This window comes from Thalassophryne amazonica, chromosome 2 (genome assembly GCF_902500255.1).
Source record: "Thalassophryne amazonica chromosome 2, fThaAma1.1, whole genome shotgun sequence".
Lineage (NCBI taxonomy): Eukaryota > Metazoa > Chordata > Actinopteri > Batrachoidiformes > Batrachoididae > Thalassophryne > Thalassophryne amazonica.
In genome coordinates, this window is record NC_047104.1 from 12,362,159 (window position 1) to 12,378,979 (window position 16,821).

Sequence of the window (16,821 nt, forward strand, 5' to 3'; positions counted from 1 at the left end):
AATGTATTTGAATGTAGAATCTATTAAAAAGTTTAATTTTAAAATTAAAAACTAAAGTAAATTTATTTTTTTAAAGAATCCATGCTCTGCTCCTGTGATTAAGTATTTAAGGCTGTATAATGGACCAGATATCTGAATAATGTCCATTTATTTGAACATATAATTAACTGGTGAATGTAATAATGGAAAGATGTAAATGAGTGTTTGCTGGTTTGTTGTTTTTTTTTTTTTTTTTGCCGTTGTTGTTTTTTGCCATGCTGTGGTCTCGGCTCGCTCTGTTGCTTCTGTTTCTGCCACTAAACCCACTCACCTCCTGGCCTAACCCTCTTCCTGCTCTCGGTGCTTCTCTTCCTTTCTGCCACTCCCTCTGGGAATCCGTCCAGGCCGTGATAAGAGCTCCGTTTGGGATCAGCTGGAAGATGCTGCCATGGAAACCTTTTCTCTAAGTAGGGCTGACCTCTTTCCTCTGCTGTTTTTTAAGTGTTTGCGATGCATCTGTTGTTCATCCAGGCTTTGATGTGTTGTCTTCTTGGGGGTTTTTTGTGTGTGCGTGTGGGTGGGGGGGTCTGTCGGTGAGCTGAACCGCTAAAGTTCGGAACCCATGTGGTTAAAACTCTGAGGACTTTCAACGCAACAAGTCCCTGAAGACACACAGGCTTCTTTTTATTTTTTATTTCTAAATTTATTAAGCCACGTGTCCACTTGATTCTGTTTCATGAATCGTGGTTTGCCACTTGAATGGCGCACGTAGGGTTGCCACCTTTCGGAAATGAAAATAAAGGACGCCCACCACAGCTCCTTGGGGCCACTACCACCACCCAAGGAGTGGTATATTTAATTTTGAACAAATCATTTAGTTATACTTAAAGCGTTAAGTGCTTTATTAACACGAAACTGTTAATGATAAACTGTGCAAAAAAGCAGAAAAACAGATCAATAATTTTAATTTTTAGAGTGAGGACATTTTTACTTTTAGAGGAAATAAAAATACTTGTTTGCCTGCATTTTGCCTTGTACCCATCGCCACTAACGTTGTCAAGCCAGGGGTTCGACTCTTCCACTCGCGTTTGAACATTTGCAAACGTTTTTGCTTCTTTGGATGTGGTGGAGTTTCCTCACTACACGACCCAGTGCGAGGTACAGAGATGACATTGGCAGCCCTTAATATTTCCTGTGCTTTATTTTGTTCATTATTCAGTTTTGATGAGTGTGTGTGGGACACGTGAAAATACGTAACAATTTACAATTAATGCGGGACACAACAATTAATTGTCAAATAAAGGACAATTCTGTATTTTAAGGGACAGGTGGCAACCCTCGGCGAGTGCTGCGTGAAATAGGCTGATATGAGGATACAAATATAGATAAAAAAAAAATACATAAGGTGTGTGTGTGTCTAATCAGTGTTGCTTATTCATCTTGTCTAGATACAAGCGGCTCTCAAACACCTGTATTTGTCTGAAGTCAAGGAATGCATTATATTTTGTTTCTTCTATATTTTATTAGTACTTCTGATGTAAAAATTTTAGCTTTTTTCTGACTTCACAAAATTCTTTGCCTTGATTTTTTTTTTTTTTTTTTTTATATTATATTATTTTCTCCATAAGCTGAACATAGTGTCGCTTGAGTGTGATGCTTTCAAATGCTGCTGGAAATATGACTGATTGACACACATTTGTCCAAATTGCATGATAATTTTTTTTTTTTTTTTTTTTTTTTGCACAATAAAATGAAAATTGGGGAATCTTGGAGCTTTTTTAATTTCAATTTGTGTGTTTTTGATTTACATTCCTAAAATGTCATTTTACAGAAGCTGCTGGTGTGCTTTTTTTGGGGGGGGAATTTCAGGGCTTTTAATTTGATTACAAAGAGCAGCATTCGAAGGAAACATCTTTTTTCTTTTTCCCCCTTAAACATAGTTTAGTTATTTTGTTTTTGAAAGACAGGAATGCATCTGTGAATATTGATAGTGGCCTGATATGACACTTGCTGGCCCAGACTGGTCTGTAATACATACATACATACACACACAATTATTTATTTATTTATTCATTCATTCATTCATTCTGGGCTTCTTCAGGTCAGGCTGGGCCACTAAATGTCATATTTCTCTGATTTGCTGCAGAGCAGTTCAGTGCTTAACCTATGATATTTGAAGGTTTGCACATGCAGGAATTGACGATCACAGTGGCCTGTTTGCTCAAAGTACTTTACTGAATCCTGTTATTTATTTTAAAACCTGGAGAATTTGGTGGTGGTTTTCTGAAGGTCAGCCTGTGAATTCTGGAGGGCTCAGTAGTAACTATTATCAGTTATTAATTCGTCTGGAAGAGAGAACTTTGATAACGGCATAAAAGCTACATGAAAGGAAGTGGATGTACGAAACTGATTTTTCGCTGTTGCATTGTTGAAATGTGAACAGAATGTTATTAATTTCCTGTTATTACAGAGTTAAATTAGCCAGAATGTAGCATCACTGTGCACTTTGGTTTGTGTTTAAACTGACATTTGGATGGCGTACATGTACATCTTCGTGTGTTCAGGTAAGGAGCGCTCCACTCTGTGGGACCAGGTCCAGTTCTGGGAGGACGCTTTCTTGGACGCAGTGATGCTGGAGCGCGAGGGCATGGGGATGGACCAGGGACCGCAGGAGATGATTGAAAGGTTGAGCATTGCTGCTGTTTAATAATCACGTGTGACGGGATGCCGCTCTGAGTATTCATGCTGGGTTTCCTGTTTGCTGGTGTAGATACTTGTCGCTGGGAGATCACGACCGGAAGCGCCTGGAGGACGACGAGGACAGGCTTCTGGCCACTCTGCTGCACAATATGATTGCCTACATGCTGATGATGAAAGTATGGAGCCATTTATATCATTTATAGTTCTTGTCTCCAGATTTGCCATAACTCAGTCTTTTTTTTTTCTTCTTCAGGTGAACAAAAATGACATCCGTAAGAAAGTGAGACGTTTGATGGGAAAGTCCCACATTGGCCTCACGTACAGCCAAGAGATCAACGAGATTCTGGACAAACTGGCCCAAATGGTGTGTACCTGTCTGCTCTGGGTCGTTGGTTCAGTTGACTTTTTGGCGTTTCTTTTTTGGAATAATTTGTCTTGTCCCATGTTCTAGAACGGCCGCGAGCTCTCCATCAGACCCAGTGGAAGTCGTCACATTAAGAAGCAGACATTCGTTGTTCATGCCGGTACTGACACCACAGGAGACATTTTTTTCATGGAGGTAAGTCCACTTGTTGCACTGCCAAAATCCCTGAATCCTTCCACAGTGCTTTCGTATTTGGAGTACTAGTACTGTATTACTTGTACCTCGCCAACACTGTAGGTATGTGACGACTGCATCGTGCTACGCAGCAACATCGGCATGGTTTATGAGCGCTGGTGGTACGAGAAGCTCATCAACATGACTTACTGCCCCAAGACCAAAGTGCTATGTCTCTGGAGACGCAACGGACAAGAGACACAGCTCAACAAATTCTACACCAAAAAGGTCGAAACGTTTTTATTTTTTCATCCTCTGCTTTTAGTAGCTTTGAGAGAATCTTCTTTTGTAACAAGTGTAGTTTCCTCTTTGCATTCTAGTGTCGTGAACTCTACTACTGTGTTAAAGACAGTATGGAAAGAGCTGCAGCTCGACAGCAAAGCATTAAACCAGGTATGTGGTGCCGCACTGGGGGAGTTGTTGAGTTTAGAACAGTTATCTGTCTGGAGGTGTTCATGGGTCCAGTTGATTAAGAATAACCAAAACCTGGCTTTGGATCAGATTTAGTTCCAGCACAAATTTTATCTCCATAATACTAGGAAGTGTGACACTACAGTGTCATTTTTCCTAATTGATTATGCATCATACATAGGGATGGGTATCAGGAACCGGTTCTTTTCGGGTATCTTTAAGAAATGATTCGATCCACCGACATCAGTAGCCTTTTTGCTTAATGATTCCCTTACTGGTCCTTCAGAGCAGCTGTTGTTTTGCGGGTGTTTGTTGGGAAAATGATCATTTCTCTACATTGATTGCAGACCCTGCAGCGGGTCTGTAAACAGGGAGACAACAGTCTGTAAACGGTGGAAACAGGGAGCCGCAGCCCAATGAGACCAGGTGTGTAGATGGCCAGGCCAGTGGCAGAGATGAAGTGGTGGTTGTTTAGGGGCCAGGTGGCTCCCTGTGGAGCTGATGAAGGAAGGTGTCACTACAGAGGAGGAGAGACAGTTTGAGTGCAGGTGTAGGAACACCTGAGCACCACGGCTCAAAGTTCACTCAGTAATCAGACAGAGAAAATAGCTGGTAGATTGCAAAGCGTCAGAACGCAGCAAAAATTCAGTTAACAAACAGCAAGTCAAAAATCTTGCAACGGAACGGAGACAAAGAGGCTCTATAAGGAAATAGAGTGGCCAAGTTACCAGGCTGTAAACACTGAGTTTCTGGCGCTGATGAGATGTTGAACCAGGGTTTATATGCAGGCAGGTGTGCTCATCAGTTCCACAAGGTGCGCCACCTGGAAAGAGAGAGAGAGGGGGAGATCAGAGGAGCAGGGACCAGGGTTGCACACAATAGTACCCCCCCCAATGGGAGCCCCCAGGTGACCTACTGGGACGATCAGGATGCTCCCGGTAGAAGTCCCGAAGGAGGGAAGGGTCCAATATGAGGCTCCCCTTGACCCAGGAGCGTTCTTCTGGACTGTAGCTCTCCCGGTTCACCAGATATTGGAATCCCCGACCCCGCTGACAGACTTCTAGGATCTCGTTGACCGTCCGGGTTGGATGACCGTCGATGATCCGGGCAGGAGGACACAGCGGACTGGAACTGACTGGCTTGAGACAAGATACATGGATGACCTGGTGGATCCGCAGGGAATGAGGCAGAAGGAGTGGCACAGAGGTCGGGTTAATCACCCTGTCAACCACAAATGGTCCAATAAAGTGAGGAGCAGGCTTGGGAGAATCACTCTGGAGAGGAATGTCCCGAGACAGGAGCCATACCTTCTGCCCGGGCTGGTAGTTGAGGCTGGGGAGCGGTGACTGTTGGCATGGTTTTCCATCCTTTCCTTTGCTCGCAGGAGGACGAAATGGGCGTTCCTCCACACCCAACGGCAACGCCTGAGGTGGGCCTGAACAGAAGGTACAGCAGTGTCAGCTTCTTGCAGAGGGAACAATGGAGGTTGGTATCCGAGGGAGACTTCGAAAGGAGAAAATCCAGTAGCCGAGGAGATCTGAGAATTGTGAGCATATTCAACCCAGGGAAGGTGGGTGCTCCATTCGATCAAGTGGGAGGACAAGACACACCTCAGGGTGGGTTCCAGGTCTTGATTGGCCCGTTCTGCCTTTCCATTGCTCTGTGGGTGGTATCCCGAGGAGAGACTGACCAAGGCCCCAAGCACAGAGTAGAAGCTCCTCCACACCTGTGAGGTGAATTGGGGTCCTCGGTCCGATACCATGTCAGAGGGTATGCCATGCAACCGCACCACATGGTGGACCAGAAGGTCAGCAGTCTCCTGGGCCGATGGTATGGCTGGCAGACCCACAAAAGGTGCCACCTTGGAAAACCAATCCATGATCGTGAGGACCACAGGGTTACCCTGGGATGGAGGCAATCCCGTAACGAAGTCCAGGCAGGTGTGGGACCAGGGGAAACTCAGCGTCATTTGGGATTCCCAGAGTGCTTCCTTACTCCCCACACAGGGAACAGTTAGGACTGTATTTGAACATAGTGTCATGTACAAAACCAGATGTAGATTCAGACTCTCAGAATATTTTTGTGATGTGGACAAAACAAGACATTTGAAGGCATCATCTTGTGCTCTGGAAAGCCTGACATTGTATAGAGCTAGCCAGAAGTCGATGATGAAAGCAGTCATTAGTTCCAGCCTTTGCTCCCAGGTTTGTTGCTAAAAGTCACATTGTGGCCCGCTGCTGTGATCGTGGCATCTCTGGCACATCTGTAATGTCACATCATTTGAGCAGGGTTGGAGGGGCTTTTTTTTTTTTTTTTTTTTTTCTTTCAAAATATGACGTTCTCACTGCTGCTAAACGGTAGTGTTGTTTTCCCAGGTCCAGAGCTGGGCGGAGAGTTCCCCGTGCAGGACATGAAATCCGGCGAAGGGGGACTTCTGCAGGTCACACTGGAAGGAATTAACCTGAAGTTCATGCACAGCCAGGTATGCGGCCAGTAGCTCTGCAAAGTCTGTTCCTCATCTCACAATGAGGGCATGAACAACAAAAAAATCCACAGCTGATCGCTCAGAGTCCATCCTGTTCTCAAGGTCCTTCTGTTTTCTGCTCGTCTCTCCTTTTTGTCATTTCCTGTCACCTTTTCACCATCTTCCTCTATTGTCACCATGAAATCATGATACTAAACCGTTCTGGAAGAAATCCTGCCAAAAACTAAAGGCCTGATTGGCTTGTATCTTACGTACATTTTGTCTTAGAGGAAGACTTCCTGTTCGTGAGTTTGCCTTTTTGGTTTGATTAGTATTTATTTGTTTTGTCTGTCCGTGTGCATGCTTAGAAAAATATATTAACACGTCCTTCCACACAGGTTTCTTTTGACATTCGTGGTGTTCAGACCTCATGTCCATCTCCTGTGTGGGAGGAACTCTGGTGTTAATGTGTGCGTGTTGTACGTCAGTGATGAGACACAGACGTCCTCAGTAAAGACTTTTCATTAATAATTGGCTCTTTAATAGCAACTTTCATCTTTAGTTTGGATGCTGGAACATTCCCATGTGTTGTCTTCACAATTTTGCAGTTCGTGATTAGTTGGATTTCTGGAGGTTCTAAAGAACATGACGCTGTGACGGCACACGTTTATTATACACGCGTTACACCGTGGATTCCATTTACCATAAAAATGGCGTAAATTTTATATACGAGGTCTCTTAGATAATAAACCGACCCTTTTATTATTTTTTTTTTAACTATATGGATTTGAATGACATGCGATTACACCAATCATGCTTGAACCCTCGTGCGCATGCGTGAGTTTTTTCACGCATGTCGGTGACGTCATTTCCCTGTGGGCAGGCCTTGAGTGAGATGTGGTCCCGCCCTCTCGGCTGAATTCCTTTGTTTCACACGCTGCTCGAGACGGCGCGCGTTGCTTTATCAAAATTTTTTCTGGACCTGTGAGGAATATCCGAGTGGACACTATTCGAGAAATTAAGATGGTTTTCTGTGAAAAGTTTAACGGCTGATGAGAGATTATGGGGTGTTTCTGTCGGTGTAAGGACTTCCCACGGAGCGGGACGTCCTGCAGCGCTTCCAGGCGCTGTCGTCGGCCTGTTTCGAGCTTAAAACATCCTAATTTAAGGCTTAATTCACCCAGGACATCGTGAGAGAACAGAGAAGATTCAGAAGAGGCCGGCATGAGGAATTTATGCGGACATTCCACTGTTTAAGGACATTTTTTTAATGAAAGACGTACGTGCAAATTCGCCGAGTCGTTTCCGTGACGACTCGGCAAATCTGTGTGCGCCGCGACAGGAAAAACACCTCCGTGTTGAAAACCATTTGTAGAATTCAGGCGGCTTTTAATGGCTTTCAACAAGTGAGTAACTGAGAAATTGTTTAACAGCTTGGGCATGTTCCAACTTGCCCGTTAAGATTTCCAACGGAGGTGTTTTTCCTGCCGCGACCCCCCGCGGTCGGGTCCAGCCCGACATGCGACTCTGCCCGCACGTTCTTTCATTACAAAATGACCGTTAACAATGGAATGTCCGAATAAACTCCTCATGCCGACTTCTTCTGAAAGTTCTCTGTTCTCTGACGACTTACTGTGTCAACAGAGCCTGAAATGTGGAAGTTTTCAACTTGAAACGGCGAGACGCTGCCGCCTCGAAGCGCAGACCGTGGACCGTCCTTAAAGCGACACTACCAGACCAAAATCTCTCATCAGCCGTTAAAATTTTTACCGAAAACCAGCTGAATTTATTGAATGGTGTCCACTCAGTTGTGCCTTACAGTTTTGAAAAATTTTTTATCAAACAAAGCAACAGTCTCTAAGCCATTCCTAAACAATGAAAAAAATCGACGAGCGGGTGGACGACTCCTCACTGAAAGACTGCCCACAGGCGAATGACGTAACCGACAGGCGTGAAAAAACTCTCGCATGCCCACGAGGGTTCAAGCATGTCTGATGTAATCACACGTGATTCAAATCCATATGGTTTTTGAAAAAATAATAAGGTCGGATACTTTTCTAATAGACCTCGTATTAAACTTGATATTTTTTGATACAGACTAAATCATTTAAGTCTTGGCTACTGTCTCTGTTTCTTTACTTTAAAAAAAATTCAACTTGATGTTTTATTTTCTACTTTTATTTTTACAAATTTGTCCTGCAACACTGCAAAAATCTTATGAATGGTATTTGTGTAATTTCTAGTCAAAACATCTAAAACATTTAGTTTACTGTATTTTCTGGACTGTAAGTCAGGCAGAAGTCAAAAATGTATATAAGTTGCATTTATTTAAATGTGGTACTACTGCTTTGTGTAACAAGAATCGAGGAAGTGCACTGAAATTAAGTGCTTAAAAATGTGTTGCTTTATGTGTTAATAATGCAAAAACTGCCTTTGCAACCATAAACTAACAAGCTAATTAATGATATATGAGGCACAACACTCAAGTAAACTGCTTCTTTTCACCACTGAACAGACACTCATAGGTGAGGTAAATGTGCACTGTAATGAAACCTTTATTTATAACAAACACTACATTAATGAGAAGAAGCTAATGAGCAAATTAATGTTTTTGTATGAAGCACAAAACCACAGTAAACTTTTTTTTTTCCCACTAAATAGGTGATCATAAGTGAAGTAAATGTGCAATGTAATTAAACATTTGATATCAAATATACTCTTTCCGACTTTTTTTTTTTTTTTTTTTGCAATGAAAGGGTTGCAAGTTTACAAAGGTTATTTAAGAAAAATCAGGATACACGTTGACTCAATAATGTTCAAATCTAAAATATGTACACTGAGAAACAAACAAAAAATGCTTATTGTACATATTCAGATGTGACGACCTGTTGTGCAGCGACACTCGGTCCAGTTTTTAATCAGATGCTTTTTACATTTTGAAAGATGATAAAAATTTTAGTTAGAATATGAAATAATACCTTGTAACTGAATTCTGTGAAGTTGGGTGGTAATTTTTATTTATTTTGCTGTTACGTGGAAATAGAAAATTTCATGGATCGTTCTTTCCAGACCTTCTATCCTGTGGAAATATTCCACGGCTCAATCAGGAAGAATTCTGGATAATCATTCCTTAATGGAGTTTTGTTCTCGTCTAGCGGCAGATCATCTGCAAATTTGTTCAGGTTATCTCCACTGTATCAAAGGAAGATTTGTGATGCAGATCTGCAGAGTTACAGCGATTTCGCCAAATCCTCAGCAGCATTTTAGCACAGTCGCTAACATTCAGAGTGAACGAACGCCAGGCAGCGTTGCGGTGAGACGGTGACAGGCGTGCACGGCATACCGGAAATCAGGGACTGCCCGCATTTATCTGTTCTGCTGTGTGAGCAAGTGGTGTTGGTGCCAGCCCTTGTTGCTGGAGGAGGAGGCATGGAGGGCTCTGGGGGACTGAGACAGTCCACAAAAAACCCAAGGTGAATCCAGCTCTTAATCCCCGAGTCTCTTTCCTATTTGCTAGTTTGGGGCCGATTCTCTTGCGAGGCTCGGTTAGACAGATCTGAATGGCAGTTCCTGCGGACAGCGCCCTCTCGGAGTGTCGTCGAGTGTTTGTGCTCTTCTGTCCGATAATAATCCAAACCATTTCTCTCCCATGCTCTCTCCCCCTGCAAGGAGCGGAAGGTACACAACCTCTGCTGTGTTTGCATCTTAGCACTTACACATCTTGTTGGGTTCCTTTCTGTTTTTCTCTCTTTTGTTTTTGTCTTTTTTTTTTTTTTTTTACTGTTGTAGCTAATTTTGTGTTTTTGTCTACATTTCTATATGGAAATTCCATGTATGCATCATATGGGCCGATTTGCATCAGTTCAAAGGAAATGTCTTGTTTAGATGCTTTTGATGTTGACCTAAATAAGAATATAGTTATTTTTCTGGTTCTAATATCACTCCATTGGTGGGGGGGATTGGGGGGAAGCCGATTGAGGCATTCCTCTCATTTAAGCTTCACCCATGTATGCGTTTGATCATGGAACCTTCTCACACTGTGCCTTTCTTTTCTTTTCGTAGCCCCTTTTATAAAGCTTGCATTCCATGTGTAGTTTTTTTTTTTTTTGTTTGTTTAAGCTTTCACACTGACTTAAAGTAGATTTGAACGTGATTAATTTGAATATGAAGTCTTTTAATTTCATCCAGTGTTTGTTGAGTTAATAATGTTCTGTCTTGTTTTTTGTTTGTTTTTTGTTTGTTTTTAGGTTTTCATAGAGCTGAGTCACATTAAAAAGTGCAATACAGTGAAAGGAGTCTTTGTCCTGGAGGAATTTGGTAATTACACCATCTATTGACTTTAGGCCTGTACTCAGCACGGCAGTAACTCAGCGTCGCAGCGGACACGTTGACTCAGATTGGATACTCGCTAGGGGAAAGCTGATGTCTGGAGGTATTTAAGCGAGTGATGCTTTTTCGCAGGATGTTTTCTTGGAATTGGACAGAACGTTTAACACTCTTAAATCTGTTGAATGCTTAAAAACAGCAAAAGTCCAAACAGAAACATGCACGCTTAAATAATTAAAACATCTGTGCTTGAAGTAGAATCACGTCCGTCTCATGTCGACCGCTCGGGGCCGATAGTCGGGTTCAAAAGTATTCGGACAGCGGCACCAATTTTTTTTCCTGTGTCACTACAATGCAGTTGAAATGACAGTCATAATGTTCTTGTAGTGTTGACGATTAGCTTTAATTCAAGGGTTTTAACTGAAGTATCACATTAAAAATTTAGGAATTAACAGCAGTTTCAGCCATTTTCCTTCACAGCTTCATGTTGGAGCAGAGCAAAGAAAACTGATGACATGTAGGCTTGAGCCTCCCATGTGCCTTCTGGCAAACTTACGCTGAAATTTAACCCCTTAACGCCTGAATTTATATAGCTGTATATAAGAAAATGTTTTGTGTGTGTTTTTGCCTTTACGTAGATGGTAAATAATGTTGAGATTATTAATTTCACTTTTGCACAAAAAATAAATAGTAATTTTGGTATTTTGGTAATAATTTTTGTTATAATGTTTTAATAATAATACTGTATGTTGCAAATATACGACAACAGGCATACTGGTCAATTTGGTATGTTGCACATTTGAGTCAAATATTGTAGCATATATGCGACAATAGACGTTAAGTCCATCTCTCTTTCAATCGATCATAAAACAGTTTTACTCTGCACAGTTTCACCAGCTACATTCAGATGAGTTACGTAGAACACATAGAACTATTTCTTGATGGCTGATGGAAATCAAGCTGTGTGTTCATCTCCTGACTTGTGTAAAGAAAACTGGCTATAAAAGTGATTTATTAAAAATAGTATGTAGTTTGTGCTCTTCCATACTGTGAATCAAAATGGCTGTAATTTGTAAATGTTTAAGGTGATTTTTGTGAAACGCCTTGTTTGATTCCCCCCCCCCCAACGTTTTTGATTTATTTTGAAATTCAGTATGTACATAACAATGCATAATTCAGAAAATATCTCAATACACTTAACAGTACATGTAAAATTTTGAGGAAAACACAAAAACCCCAAAAATGTATTTCCATTGTGGTCCTCAAATAGTATACATGAATGAATGTTTATGAGCACAATGGTACAAATATTTCACCGAATGAAATATTTGTACCATTGAACAAATGAAAAAAACATTCATTATTTGTTTTATATAACACCTAAAAATTTGATATTTTATTAATTTATAAACAAGAGAAATACTGGCATACTGGATTTGTTTTTTCTTTTGTGTTAGAAGAATGTGCAGCATCAATAAGCTGCTAAGTGCCATCGTCGCTCGTTCGTGCACAGTGGTTGCAGCATGCAATGGTTAAAATCATATGGAACCAAGATTCCACGCTAAATGAAACAATGGTAAATGGGACAAATGATCCATGTCATGTGACATACAAACCACCAATCAGATGACAAGGATCTATTTGGGCATTATATAAAATCAGTTAAAATTAATAAAACAAAGAAAATGACAAAAATCAAAACATGATTTAAAAATAAAAAAAGCTCCTAATACTCAAACTATTCACTCAATTGTGGTGTGTACAGAAGCTAAATGACAAAAATGGTGTAACTGTCCAGATACTTGCGACATGGCTGTACATGTATAGTCTTCATGCAGCCACCAGGAGGCAGTAAATGCCTGTATTTAAATTTTAATGGTTCATGGGTACAAATTAGCAGTATGCTACTCCAAAATGATGATGCACATCATGGGTAGCCAGTCACGCTGAGAGCCACCGGACTGCTCCTTATCCCCAGATTCTGTAGCAGAAAGCAGGCGCGGGTCCATGACTCCCCGGGTCAGGATCCCAGTCCAGGACAGGTTACTTCCACAGCCAAGGCAAGTCCCTGTGGCTGTTGGACTAAGATTTTGCAGATGATGTGTCTTAGATGTAAAATAAAATTGACAAAGAACTGAAAATTCAGTTTTTTGTCTTTTAAATCAATGTAAATTTAGATATGACAGGATTCATGTCAGGCATCATTTTAAAAATCCGACAAGAAAATTAATGACTCCAGATTCATGACTATTGAAACTTAAGCCATAAATTAATCTGGCTGCAGGGCCATGGGCAAAAAAAAAAAAAAAAAAAAATACTAATACATACAGACAAGGATAAAGTTATCAGCTCCCCTATGAATTTGAATGTTTTCACCAAAATTTCCCCAAGTGTTTTTTTGACAGAGCAAAGAATGTCCAACACAGCATTTCTAAACATCCTAGTTTTATTTTTGGATGCTTACATTACTTTACTTTGCACACACAAACAAAATTATTTCCCAAAACTACCATAATGGTTGATTCCAAACTCAGATATTGGATTGATAAAACTTTTTTTTTTTTTTTTTTTTTTGGAAGTGGTGGGTTAGTGTGTCGGGGAGCCGGAGCGCCGGCCTGGGTTACTGCCGTGTCTCTGTGCTGCTTTTGTAATGTTGCCCTCATCTTTGCCACTATGAAAACCTTCATTCTCCAGCAGGTAAAGTGTCGTCGCCTTTCTTATTCCAAACTATTTTTACTCACTCAGCCCTTCCATCAATTCTTTTTTTTTTCTTTTTTTCACTCTGCTTCCTTCATCACTCGCTTTTCAGTAAAAACAAAGCATCTTCTGACAGTCTGCCTTCATATCTCAGCAAGTGGAGATCTTTGTGGGACTGTTAGGTGGGGGGGTGGGGATTTAACATGTCCCCGCCCCCTTTTTCATCTGCTATGGGTTCACAGTTACTAATGAAAAGTCAGTGTGTTCCGTGGACAGGGACCAAAGGGTTTCTGTCACGTCTTTAAACTTTCTGCTTAAAAATGTTTTCATGTTTTATTTTTTTAGATTGAAAATTCTACATTTGCACCTCCTATTTTTTTTAAGCGTTAATGTTTGTTTCTGTGGGTCATGAATGTCTTTTTTACCATCGGTCTGTGATCACTAATCAGAAATCAATAACTTTCTTTCCAATGTGGTGACGTAGTGTAGCCTTGAGCTGAGGTAGAACACCCTCGGCTGCCCCGCCTCCCTCTCTAAGTGTACTGGAGGACTCTTCTTGGCCCACATCCCATGTTATTGAACACTCACCTGTGTAAACCCAAGTTGTCAGATGTTCAGGATTTTAACCAGTGACTGATGCGCGGATCAAAAAAAAAGTGAATTGACAAACCTCTGAAGCTCTACAGTGGCAAAAACAGTCTGACTGTCAAATTTAACATTTTATTATTTTAAAAAGTAAAATAAATGGAAGAAAATGGTATTAAAAAAAAATCCGAAACTGCTCCAGCAACTCTATTTATTTATTTTTCAAATAAACAAAATCTGACTTTTTTTTTATTTTCTTTCTTTTCTTTCTAATTATTTACCATGGTTAGTTTTGTTGTGGTTATAAATATGATGGATCTCTTTGTGGACGCCGTAACCTTTTAACCATTGTTGTTTAAAGTCCCCATCGTCTCGCTCAGGTTCCTGCTGCCTTTAAATTCTTTGTTTTGTCTCTTGCATCGGCATAGTTCCTGAAACTAAAGAAGTGGTGATCCACAAGTACAAGACCCCCATGGTAAGTCACCTGTTTTCATCCGTTCCAACTGCACCAAACAATATTTTGCGTTTAACATCTGAAATCCACCTGGCCATTTTCTACACCCGCTTACTCCAATTAAGGGTCATGGGTGGAGTCTATCCCAGCAGTCATGGGGAATGAGGCGGGGTACACTCTAGGCAGAACGCCAGTCTGTCACAGGGCCCCATATAGACAAACAAACATATACACACCCGCACACACACCTACAGACAATTTACAGTTCCCAGTCCACCTAACCTGCATGTCTTTGGATGTGGGAGGAAGCCGGAGCACGTGGAGGGAACCCACACAAACACAAGGAGAACATGCAAACTCCCCACAGAAAGGCCACAGGTGGGAATCAAATCCATGACCTTCTTGCCGTGAGCCAACAGGTGGCACGGTGGCTTAGTGGTTAGCACTGGTGCCTCACAGGAAGAAGGTCGTGGGATTTGCATGTTCTCCCTGGTTTCCTCCCACAATCAAAAACATGCTTATTTAGGGTCTGCTCCTTTTTCTGCCCCTGACTAAGGCAGTGTCTCTACATCTGGAGGTGGTCCCTGGATGCTGGACTGTGGCTGCCCACTGCTCCTAGTGGTTGGATTGTGTCTAACCATAATTAGGATGGATTAAATGCAGAGGACAAATTTCAGTGCATGTATATATGTGCAATGACAACAAAGGCTGTTTTCTGGTCTATTCTGTTATATTCCAACCACTAAGCCACCGTGCTGCCCTTAACATCTGAAATGTCCAACAATTTTAAAAGAAGCTCTCGAGACTGTTCGAAACTGAGAGTTTATTGTTTCAGTGATGCGAGCTGAGTGACATGTATTTCCATTTAAAGTCCACTTCAGCAGAAGTACCACTTTCTGGACTCTGTGTAGGATTTCATTTTGTGGTGGTGGTGTTTTGGGCTTTACATAGGACTTTTGTGTGTGTGTGTGTTGTCCACCAGGCCAAGAATGCTTCTCGTAGCAACAGTGAGGGTTTGTCATGCTTAGGTCAATTCCACGGAAGACGTGGACTTCTCACAGAAGAAAATGCATTCATACCGTAACCATAGCTACAGTTTATTTTGCCACTGTTCAGACGTGCATTGTTCTCTTAAGGGTCTCAGAAATGTGTCAACAGAATGACGACGTCACTACACGAGTGGTTTTCCTGCAAGTACATACCATATTTTCCAGAGTACAAGTCACACCTGCCAAAAGATGCCTCTTGAAGAGAAAATATATGGAAGTCTCAACAGAATATAACTTGCCCTTTATTCTCTCAGTGAAACTCAATTTTTAACACCACAGTTCCCTTGGGTTGAGTTTAACAATGGACAGGAACTTGGTAGCACATGTGCACACCACAGTGTGTGCTGTTACTTAGCCCTCAGGGCTCCATGGACTCAACGGTGAGTCCAAATCAATGGGCTTTTATGTTTCTGTATCCCTGAGGGTTAACATAAGGACTTTTAAATTAAAAAAAATAATCACTAAGATGTACAAATAAACATGAGTTGGACAACATAAAGATGTCAGACATGGATATAGAAGAGTGGATTTATGAAAGAAGCTCCCAGCCTGTGCTGTTTAAGGACTTTTAAATTACAAAAATAACCAAGATGGACAAATACACGTGCACTGGACAACATATGGGATGTTATTTGATGTAGATGGATACAGATTTCTGGTCCAAGGGTACATTAATATATAATATTTCAATCAACAGTTTAATTTGCGAATTTTGTGAATTGTTGGAGTTAGAGGTTGGTGATATAGCATCAAAATTATATATCAAGAAAATTTGTCATATCGATATTTATGTCTATATAGAAAAAATTAATGATTGGAGGCTGACACGCTGCTCTCACTTTCACACATGCTTAGGTTTATGTAGTGTATGTTGGAATATAATTGTAAAATTGTACAATTTTAACTTGCAAATTGAATACACATTAATTAAAAATAAACACCCACTCACAAATGGAATATTTAGCAGGACTTTCCCGTTTATCACAATGATGACTGTTGGAATTAAAGGTTAGTGCAGTTTCATGTAACTTGGTGCACAATGATCTTGTGTTAATATGTCCAAAAGTAATGTCACTGCTGATCATTTAAAGCAGAACAGTGGGGGTCTGTGCTCCCAGACAAACAGTACTGCAGGCTGCCAGTGCATTCATTCTCATTTTAAAGTCAGCTTGGGTGAGTCTTGCTTTCCTGCTGGGCCAAAACCAGTCTGTTTGACAAAGGGCAGATCTGAGCTACGTTATGTGCGTGCACGTACAGCAGAGCCTGTTTGTGGATGGCTGCGGAGGAACTGTGATAATTAGTGAATCAGCGGTAACGCTCAGAAATGATGCTGCTGAGCTCTGAAATGATGCATGCGCAGTGAAAGCAAGGCGGACCGATTTTTAGGGGGGAACCATTCGGTCAGCGACACCAGCACAGCCAAAATACCCTTGTCTGGGTGTCTGCATGTTAAGAGTCCCATCCGCACTGATTCACAATGAACTCATTAATGCATAAGGGATAGAATAGATAGAATAGAATGCTTTTTATTGTCATTATACACAAGGTACAACAAATT

The 16,821-nt window shown here is 41.3% G+C and overlaps 1 protein-coding gene across 1 annotated transcript in view; it reads left to right on the plus strand.

Moving 5' to 3' along the window:
- Nucleotides 1-16,821, plus strand: part of madd (MAP-kinase activating death domain) — an 87,417-nt gene that overhangs the window by 68,456 nt on the left and 2,140 nt on the right. Inside the window, 11 exon segments of the mRNA XM_034183668.1 lie at nucleotides 384-446; nucleotides 2,544-2,664; nucleotides 2,750-2,855; nucleotides 2,933-3,043; nucleotides 3,131-3,238; nucleotides 3,341-3,505; nucleotides 3,598-3,670; nucleotides 6,064-6,170; nucleotides 9,822-9,830; nucleotides 10,400-10,469; nucleotides 14,189-14,235. Coding sequence (XP_034039559.1) covers nucleotides 384-446; nucleotides 2,544-2,664; nucleotides 2,750-2,855; nucleotides 2,933-3,043; nucleotides 3,131-3,238; nucleotides 3,341-3,505; nucleotides 3,598-3,670; nucleotides 6,064-6,170; nucleotides 9,822-9,830; nucleotides 10,400-10,469; nucleotides 14,189-14,235 — 980 coding nt within the window.